The sequence below is a fragment of the Sander vitreus genome, unplaced genomic scaffold (genome assembly GCF_031162955.1).
Source record: "Sander vitreus isolate 19-12246 unplaced genomic scaffold, sanVit1 ctg234_0, whole genome shotgun sequence".
NCBI lineage: Eukaryota > Metazoa > Chordata > Actinopteri > Perciformes > Percidae > Sander > Sander vitreus.
Genome location: NW_027595412.1, coordinates 237,501 through 247,500, shown reverse-complemented (window position 1 = coordinate 247,500; position 10,000 = coordinate 237,501). Strand labels below are relative to the sequence as shown.

The 10,000-nt window shown below is 47.9% G+C and overlaps 1 protein-coding gene across 2 annotated transcripts in view; it reads left to right on the top strand.

Annotated features, from left to right (window-relative positions):
• Positions 1–10,000, top strand: part of slc44a1b (solute carrier family 44 member 1b) — a 32,513-nt gene that overhangs the window by 2,372 nt on the left and 20,141 nt on the right. For both annotated transcript variants that reach the window (XM_078244428.1, XM_078244427.1), the window contains exons 3-4: positions 2,551–2,693; positions 6,637–6,773. In XM_078244428.1, coding sequence (XP_078100554.1) covers positions 2,551–2,693; positions 6,637–6,773 — 280 coding nt within the window. The remainder of the gene's footprint in view (positions 1–2,550; positions 2,694–6,636; positions 6,774–10,000) is intronic.

Here is a 10,000-nt window from a genome sequence, read left to right as displayed (position 1 = left end):
TTGTCATAGTGTAATGAGGCCAGTTTGGAGGTAACTAGGACATACAGAGAACCTCAGTCCCACTGACACCTCTTTCCTCTCAAAATCTCACCATGTTCAACTACTGCTGAAAACGGGAGAATCTCAACAAAGCTGATAGTTGACGTCAACTCGGCGGCTCCTCCTCATCTGGCTCTAGTCTCTCTCTTTGTCACACCCCAACATTTATACAGGCTACACCACTGATCTGAGGTCAGCTAGTCTTCTGAATAGGGCGCGCAGATCTCTGATATTCCATTACGAGATGCAACTATGTAGAGGTCAGATATGGGCCATTTTACCAAAATGGATGGCTAATTGCAAATTTGGTAAGATATGTCGGACTTCAGGAGCTCCACAATCTGCAAAGTTTGGAAGTTTTTCAAGGATACTGAAAATGAACCACGGTGGTAAATGCAGTGTTCTGGCCTACTGGCCCAGAGAAAAGGGTTTAGAACGAGTATATGGGACAATGGAGCGGGAGTTTGGATGTAACGCTGCGGGGCAGAGGACTGCAGGCAGGGTTCCAGATTAGCACCATCTACTAGCCAAATGCTGGTAAATATGCAGGTGGCTGGTATCTATCTTCACTCACCAGCCAAACAAACAATGGTACTCTATTGAGTGGCTGGTGAAATGTGAACAGTGACTAGCCATTTGGCTGGTGGACGAAAAAGTTAATCTTGAACCCTGCTTGCAGGGCTTCACTCTCCGCTCCGTGCGTGCGTGCGTGCGTGCGTGCGTGCGTGCGTTTGTGTGGGTAAAATGAGACCTGCTGTCTTGTCTCCAATGTTTGTGTATGTGGTTCCTCAACCCAGTAAGCGTGCAGCTAATCTAAATATTCATGAGCAGACCATATTTGGAAGAAAAGCTGTCGTTCCAAATAGAGCCATATCCACAGGGATGGACCCATAGAACAGCACTCGGGCCATTTTCAGCCCAACCAATGTTACATACCCTATTAGGAGACCTTAAGGAACAGTGTTAGATACCCTATATAGTCATCATATCACCCTATAAGGAACAGTGTTAGATACCCTATATAGTCATCATATCACCCTATAAGGAACAGGGTTAGATACCCTATATAGTCATTATATCACCCTATAAGGAACAGGGTTAGATACCCTATATAATCATTATATCAGCCTATAAGGAACAGGGTTAGATACCCTATATAGTCATTATATCACCCTATAAGGAACAGGGTTAGATACCCTATATAGTCATTATATCACCCTATAAGGAACAGAGTTAGATACCCTATATAGTCATTATATCAGCCTATAAGGAACAGGGTTAGATACCCTATATAGTCATTATATCACCCTATAAGGAACAGAGTTAGATACCCTATATAGTCATTATATCACCCTATAAGGAACAGTGTTAGATACCCTATATAATCATTATATCAGCCCTATAAGGAACAGAGTTAGATACCCTATATAATCATCATATCACCCTATAAGGAACAGTGTTAGATACCCTATATAATCATTATATCACTCCTATAAGGAACAGGGTTAGATACCCTATATAGTCATTATATCAGCCTATAAGGAACAGAGTTAGATACCCTATATAGTCATTATATCACCCTATAAGGAACAGTGTTAGATACCCTATATAATCATTATATCAGCCCTATAAGGAACAAGGTTAGATACCCTATATAGTCATTATATCACCCTATAAGGAACAGTGTTAGATACCCTATATAGTCATCATATCACCCTATAAGGAACAGTGTTAGATACCCTATATAGTCATTATATCACCCTATAAGGAACAGGGTTAGATACCCTATATAGTCATTATATCACCCTATAAGGAACAGTGTTAGATACCCTATATAGTCATTATATCACCCTATAAGGAACAGGGTTAGATACCCTATATAGTCATTATATCAGCCTATAAGGAACAGTGTTAGATACCCTATATAGTCATTATATCAGCCCTATAAGGAACAGGGTTAGATACCCTATATAGTCATTATATCACCCTATAAGGAACAGTGTTAGATACCCTATATAGTCATTATATCACCCTATAATACCTAATAACTCTGATATCTATATAAACTGGTCAATAACGGTCTCTCTCTCTCTAACCTGTCTGTCTCTCTAACCTGTCCATCTGTCTAACCTGTCTCTCTCTAACCTGTCTGTCTGTCTAACCTGTCTCTCTCTAACCTGTCTCTCTCTCTAACCTGTCTCTCTCTCTAACCTGTCTCTCTCTCTAACCTGTCCATCTGTCTAACCTGTCTGTCTCTAACCTGTCCGTCTGTCTAACCTGTCTGTCTCTAACCTGTCTGTCTGTCTAACCTGTCCGTCTGTCTCTAACCTGTCTGTCTCTAACCTGTCTGTCTCTAACCTGTCCATCTGTCTAACCTGTCTGTCTCTAACCTGTCCGTCTGTCTAACCTGTCTCTCTCTCTAACCTATCTGTCTCTAACCTGTCTCTCTCTCTAACCTGTCTCTCTCTCTAACCTGTCTGTCTGTCTAACCTGTCTCTCTCTGTCCTGCAGGGCAGCATCTGTGGCTTCAGCATCGTGACTGGTGGAGCTGCTCGTCTGGTCTTTGGATACGACAGCTACGGGAACACGTGTGGTCAACGCAACGAGCCAATCGAAGGCGTCCGGCTCAGCGGCCTCGACCACACAGACAGGAAGTAGGTTCATATGTTCTCCACACAGACAGGAAGTAGGTTCATATGTTTCTATGTACCCTATCTGAGAACCGCTGGTCTAAAGCATATGGTCCCGGCTAACGGCCCGTCAGATCTTTATCTGTTCCTAGCTACAGGACCAGAGCTGATGGTTCCTTCAGGATCTGGTTCTCTGCTGGGCGTCTGTGCTGGGGCCGCGGTGGGGCTGTGCTGGGGCCGCGCTGGGGCCGCGGTGGGGCTGCGCTGGGGCCGCGGTGGGGCTGCGCTGGGGCCGCGCTGGGGCGCGCTGGGGGCTGCGCTGGGGCCACGGTGGGGCTGCGCTGGGGCCGCGCTCCGGGTTGCGTGGTAAATGAGCAGTCAGGTGACGTGTTTTAGCATGAAAATGGCTGCTGAGGAGGTGAAACGGAGGCTGGCCTCTGGAGATTGTTTTGTCTGACGTGTTTAAAAAGGGTAACCCTAACCCAAAAGGCTAAAGAGGTGTGTGTGTGTCTCTCTCTCTCTCTCTGCGTGTGTGTGTGTGTGCGCGTGGGTGCGCGTCTGTCTGTGTGTGTGTGTGTGTGTGTGTGTGTGTGTGTGTGTGTGTCTCTCTCTCTCTGCGTGTGTATGTGTGCGTGCGCGTCTGTGTGTGTGTGTGTGTGTGTGTGTGTGTGTGTGTGCGTGCGCTTCTGTCTGTGTGTGTGTGTGCGTGCGTGCGCGTCTGTCTGTGTGTGTGTGTGTGTGTGTGTGTCTCTCTCTCTCTCTCTCTGCGTGTGTGTGCATGCGTGCGCGTCTGTCTGTGTGTGTGTGTGTGTGTGTGTGTGTGTGTGTGTGTGTCTCTCTCTCTGTGTGTGTGCGTGCGCTTCTGTCTGTGTGTGTGTGTCTCTCTCTGTGTGTGTGTGTGTGTGTGTGTGTGTGTGTGCGTGCGCGTCTGTGTGTGTGTGTGTGTGTGTTTGTGTCTCTCTGCGTGAGTGTGTGTGTGTGTGTGTGTGCGTGCGTGCGCGTCTGTGTGTGTGTGTGTGTCTCTCTCTCTCTGTGTGAGTGTGTGTGTGTGTGTGTGTCTTACTCTCTCTCTCTGTGTGTGTGTGTGCGCGTGCGTGCGCGTCTGTGTGTGTGTGCGTGCGTGCGCGTCTGTGTGTGTGTGTGTGTGCGTCGTCTGTGTGTGTGTGTGTGTGTGTGCGTCTGTGTGTGTGTGTGTGTACACATTTTAATAATATCGGGCTGTAAACAGATTTGGGCTTTTAAAAAGCTTCAGTCTAAATGTACTTGTTGGGCTCAGGCCTTTAAGGCTGATTACAGCTTAGTCTGCGCTGTGTTCTGGTTTTGGTCCGTCCTCCACCACGTGCCGTACCACACCGGGAGCGTCTCGGAGGAGGAGCGTCCTGCTCCCAGATAGTACCGTCTCTACGAGTACTTTACAGAAGTATCCCGTGTTTATTCCTTCCTGTACTGCAGGTTAGCTCCATGCTTCTCTGTTCTGGGGCTGATGGAAACGATCCTCAACCTCCAAGATCCGTCTCTCGTTGTCCTTAGGGTTATTAGGGTTAGGCTAACCCTAACCCCGTTTACTTATCTCTGCTAAACCGTCCTTCCAGAAAAATGAGTTTTTTTTGTGATGGTTTTGGGCTAAAATCCTTGATTATGCGTCACGTTTTGGAATAAGCGGGATATTTATGCAGTTTTATGCGATGAAATTGTGGGAACTTGTTAAAACTGTGATGTCATCGTGGCTTCATCGCGGGGTTTGCAGCTTTTAGATGATGTTCACGTCACGTTATTACGTCACGTCATAACGTTCCCATGGCAACAGGGGAAAATGGCTGCTATAGATATGTGTGACTTTTTTGCAACGAAAATGTGGGGATTATGACATCATGCAAGCCCTGCATATTTTGTTCAGAAATCAGCAATTTATGCAGCAAAAATGCGGCCCCCGAAATAAATATGCAGACTTTGGCTGATTATGCGTTGAATTATGGGATGGCATGTTCACGTTTTCTGGAGGGACTGGCTAGAGAAAACTTACAGCTAGGGTTGGGAACCAAAACCCGGTTCCACTATGCAACTGGTTCCTCATTTTGGTTCCTCTTAATGTGTGGACTGAAATAATTTCTCTCTACCTAAAACTATCCCGCTCTCTCTGTAGTCTACCGTTAGCTAGCCACCGTACATGCAGGCTGCTTTTAAAGTGCCATATCTTCCCTCTGGGCTCACCAAAACACACACAAAGGCATATTACGGAGCCATAACGTGAGCTACAAGGTAATGGAGCCTTTTATACGTCGTCGTGTTTCTTTAGAAATAAACAACGGACAAATAGAGTCTTTAAACGCTTCAGATGTAAAGGTATTCTCTGTCAAAGTGACGGCAGAATGAATGGCAGTCAATGGGATGCTAACGGGATGCTAACGGGATGCTAACGGGAGGTGATGGCTTGGTAGCATCAGAATGGCTCCATAGGAGCTACGAGCTCCGAGGAGAAGCTGACCCCCTGGTTAATTCCATTGTCTTAAATCAACAAGGTCATTATTGTGCTATACTGCCACCTACTGACACAGAACAGTATTTCATGTCTCTGCCAGTCATCACATTGCAGGCACAGATGCACAACAGTGGCACATTATTTGCAGTAACTCAATAAAAAAAAATGTGTTGGACCAGTTAAGTAAAATCGGATAATTTCCCACGGCACACAGGACGATCTCTCACGGTGGTTGAGAATCACTGGTCCAGCTCACCCAGTAAGAGCGCGCGCCCCATGTGGGCTGAGTCCTTTGCAGCAGCGCGTGTTCGAGTCCGACCTGCTGCCCTTTGCTGCGTGTCGTCCCATCTCTCTCCCCTCTCATGTCTATCCACTGTCTCTCTGTAAAATAGTCTTTTAAAGAGCAGGTCAGAGTTGACGTGAGGACACCAGGACGATATATAAACGTGCTGTCGGGCTGAGCGTGGACGTGTTTACTCAGGGAGGGCTGTGGGTGTTTGTTGACAGGATCAGCTGATCCCAGCATGTTGTTGTTGTGGAAGAAGAGTGTGGAGGTTGTTCACTGCAGACTCTCTGTTCACATTTCCTCCCACGTTTCACTATCTCTCAATCTCACATTCAGAGATTCAGAGCCTCGTGACAACAGCTGCACCAATCTGGGGCCAAGATTTCAGCTGTTCTGGCGCCTTTTTCAACATTTTAAAAAGTTTTATTTCCTGCGTTTTGTTGCTTTTTCAACATTAAAAAGGTGTTTTTTATTTGGTCGTTTTCTCCGACGTTTGTTCAACATTTTGTTGTTTTTTTCAAAGTATTTTTAACGTTTCTGTACTCATTAGGAGTCGCGGTACCTGCTATAATTAGATGAACTAAAAGATGCCGGTTGTTGGTTCCTTTAATCTGACTGGAGGCTCTTAATTTGAAGGAATTACCTTTAAAGCCTTTCAGAGCCCAAACTAACGTTGGTGCCCAAGGCATGGTTTCTCCTGTCAACATAAAAACCAACAAAAGAGGCTTTTAATCTGAAGGTCTGTTTCCTGCAGGTTCGTGTTCTTCCTGGACCCCTGTAACATCGAGGCTTTTAATCTGAAGGTCTGTTTCCTGCAGGTTCGTGTTCTTCCTGGACCCCTGTAACATAGAGGCTTTTAATCTGAAGGTCTGTTTCCTGCAGGTTCGTGTTCTTCCTGGACCCCTGTAACATAGAGGCTTTTAATCTGAAGGTCTGTTTCCTGCAGGTTCGTGTTCTTCCTGGACCCCTGTAACATAGAGGCTTTTAATCTGAAGGTCTGTTTCCTGCAGGTTCGTGTTCTTCCTGGACCCCTGTAACATAGAGGCTTTTAATCTGAAGGTCTGTTTCCTGCAGGTTCGTGTTCTTCCTGGACCCCTGTAACATAGAGGCTTTTAATCTGAAGGTCTGTTTCCTGCAGGTTCGTGTTCTTCCTGGACCCCTGTAACATAGAGGCTTTTAATCTGAAGGTCTGTTTCCTGCAGGTTCGTGTTCTTCCTGGACCCCTGTAACATCGACATCGTGCAGAGGAAGATCCGCTCGTTGGCGCTCTGTGTGTCTCTGTGTCCCAGCGAGGAACTCGCCACCTACCAGGACCTGAAGAGGTTCGCCATGCTCAATGGTGAGTCAGCAAGCCGTGACATCATCACGCCGTGACTTCACTGAGGCTGTGGGGCTGATGGGAAATGGAGTCAGGAGACAAGAGTCACTCACATCTAAACTTTAATCCCGTTGTTAGTCGTGTTTGTGATTCTATTGTTTAACTACATACACACTTATTTGAAGTATGTATTGTTTACAATACACAGCATGGTTTTAATTATATTTTTAGGTGTTGGGGGGGGGGTTCATTGTAACCACGGAGACGCTGGTCCTCGCTCAGCAGGATAAAACTGGACGTGAAAACAGAGACTGACTGACCTCGCTCGCCATCACGTCACTGTGATGATTTCATGTCTGATGGCATGTACACACACACACACACACACACACACACACACACACACACACACACACACACACACACACACACAGACACACACACACAGACGCACACAGACACACACACAGAGACACACACAGAGACACACCCCCCACTCCCAGAGAAAGTACAGTAACAAAGGCAGCATTAATGTGTCTGTATCGTCAGTGCCACTCTGTCTGAAACGTGACGGCAGACATGTTTATCAACGAGTCTCTGTCACAGGCTGACACAGAGCAGCTAGGTGTTCCTTTTATTTTGTCCACCCTGGTGTAGTCCCAGGCTGACACAGAGCAGCTAGGTGTTTCTCTTATTTTGTCCACCCTGGTGTAGAGTGGTATTTAAAGGGACAATGCTACATGTATAACACATTTTACATACTTTTGGGGTTTTAATGGCTTTAATTGGTAGGTAAGCCTTGGCCTGTTTACAGTCTGTATGGTAAGCTATGCTAAGCTAGGCTAAGCTAGGCTAAGCAGGCTCTTTACAGAAGATAAAAACGCTTATGCTGCTCAGTAGTCTCTTATAGTCAGACCCTCCTCCACAGCTCTGCGGAGGAAGGTCTGTCTACTCCACGCAGCATTCCTGGATGGGAGAACAACGTGCTCTGGTTTACTGGCATTTCTTTAAACCAATCACAATCATTGTGGGCGGGGCTAAGCTCCGGACAGAGCCACGGTGCCTCTGCTAAATAGTCTCAGGAAGGAACTTACTTCAAAAACTTCTGTATTTTGTGTGTTTTAAGTTAGTTTTTTGGTCTTTAAGTTCAGTTCTTTTTTTATAGTCACTAAGAACATCTGTGTAGAGATGGCTTCTGACAACTTCGAAAATTTTCTCTTGGTTCTGTTCTTACTTTGGACGTCTTTTGTAACTGCGTGTTACGCTCAAGGCAGCGGGACTATTGTTTACACACGCGATCAGCTGATAGCGCTGTGTCGACCTGTTCTTCTGCCGGAGGACAAGCCTGAAATACCGAAGGAACTACAGAGGAGACGCCGGGGTTGCAGAGGTGGATTAAAAAGCAAAGCCTGCCGTCCCAGCGATCATTATGGGGAATGTAGGTCTCTGGGAAATAAGACGGACGAACCGGCGGCGCTCATTAAGACCCAGAGGGAGTTCCGAGAGTTCATGGCGTGGCGGTACCCGGCTTTCTGACGGTTTGGGTGGACAGGGACGTTATAGAAAGCGGTAAGAAGGAAGGAGGGGGGGTTGCACTGTATGTAAGTGAAAAGTGGTGCAATCCCGGACATGTGAACGTGAAGGAACGTTTCTGTTGCCCGGACATTGAACTGCTGGCTGTGGGGTTTCGCCCGTATTATATCCCGAGGGAATTTACGTCCGCCATAGTGATCGCTGTTTACATCCCACCATCTGCTGATGCCGAGGCAGCTGCTGACGTCATCCACACCACTGTCTCACAACTCCCCACGCAGCAGCCCAATGCCTTCATGGTTATCACTGGGGATTTTAATCATGTTGCACTGGCTAAATCCCTCCCGGACTTTCAACAATATGTTAACTGCCCCACAAGAGACAAGGACCTCCTGTATGCTAATGCCAAGGATGCGTACAGTGCCACTGCCCTCCCCGCCCCCCTTGGCAAATCAGATCACACCCTTGTCTTGCTGTCTCCTGAGTATGTTCCTCTTGTACAGCGGCAGCCTGTCCAAACAAGGACTGTGAGGAGGTGGACTCAGGAGGCTGAGGAGACTCTGCAGGACTGCTTTGAGTCTACAGACTGGGACGTGCTCTGTGAACCACATGGGGAGGACATCAATAATATGACAGACTGCATCACAGAATACATCAAATTCTGTGAGAACGTCACCATGCCCTCCCAGACTGCACGCTGCTTACCCACTCACAAGCCGTGGATCACCAGTGACCTGAAAGGGCTTCTGAATGAGAAGAGGACAGCTTTCAGGTCATGGGACAGACAGGAGCTGAGGGGAGTACAGCACAAACTACGGGATTAACTGAGGGAGTGTAAAAACTCCTACAGGAGGAAGCTGGAGGCCAGTGTACAGGAGAACAATATGAGGGAGGTGTGGACAGGGATGAAAGAGATCACCGGGTGTGGGGGGGGGGGGTAGAAGAAGACCAACACCAGGCAGCCATGAGAGAGCAAACGAGCTGAACTGTTACTTTAACAGGTTTAGCTCACAGCCATGCCCTGCCTCTTCTACCACTCAACCAACCCCCCCACACCCCCCCCCCCCTTGCTCCCACACCTCACCCCTCACCCCTCTGTGGTCTGCTCACTCCCCCCACAACTACAGCACATCTCATCTCCCCCACAGACACTTCAAGCACCCCCCCCTGCTTTTCATTCACACCTGCTGGCCAGGTGAGAAGACAGCTGGAGAGGCTTCACCAGCGCAAGGCTGCCGGCCCAGATGGCATCAGCCCCAGGGTCCTGAAGACCTGTGCCAGTCAGCTGTCTGCTGTTCTCCAGTATGTCTTCAGCCTGAGCCTGCAGAGGGTGCCGCTGCTGTGAAGACGTCCTGCCTTGTCCTGGTCCCCAAGAAATCTGGTCTCAGGGACTACCGCCCAGTGGCTCTCACATCCCATGTGATGAAGGTGCTGGAGAGGCTGGTCTTGGCCTACCTGAGGCTGCAGGTGAGATCTTCTCTGGACCCTCTACAGTTTGCCTACCAGCCTCGTCTGGGAGTGGACGACGCTGTCATCTATCTTCTGCAGCGAGCTCATTTGCACCTGGATGGCGGTGGCAGCACTGTGAGAATCATATTTTTCGATTTCTCCAGTGCATTCAACACCATCCATCCACTGCTGCTAGGTGAGAAGCTGCAGAGGATGGGTGTCGGTTCGTCCACAGTCTCCTGGATCACGGACTACCTGACAGACAG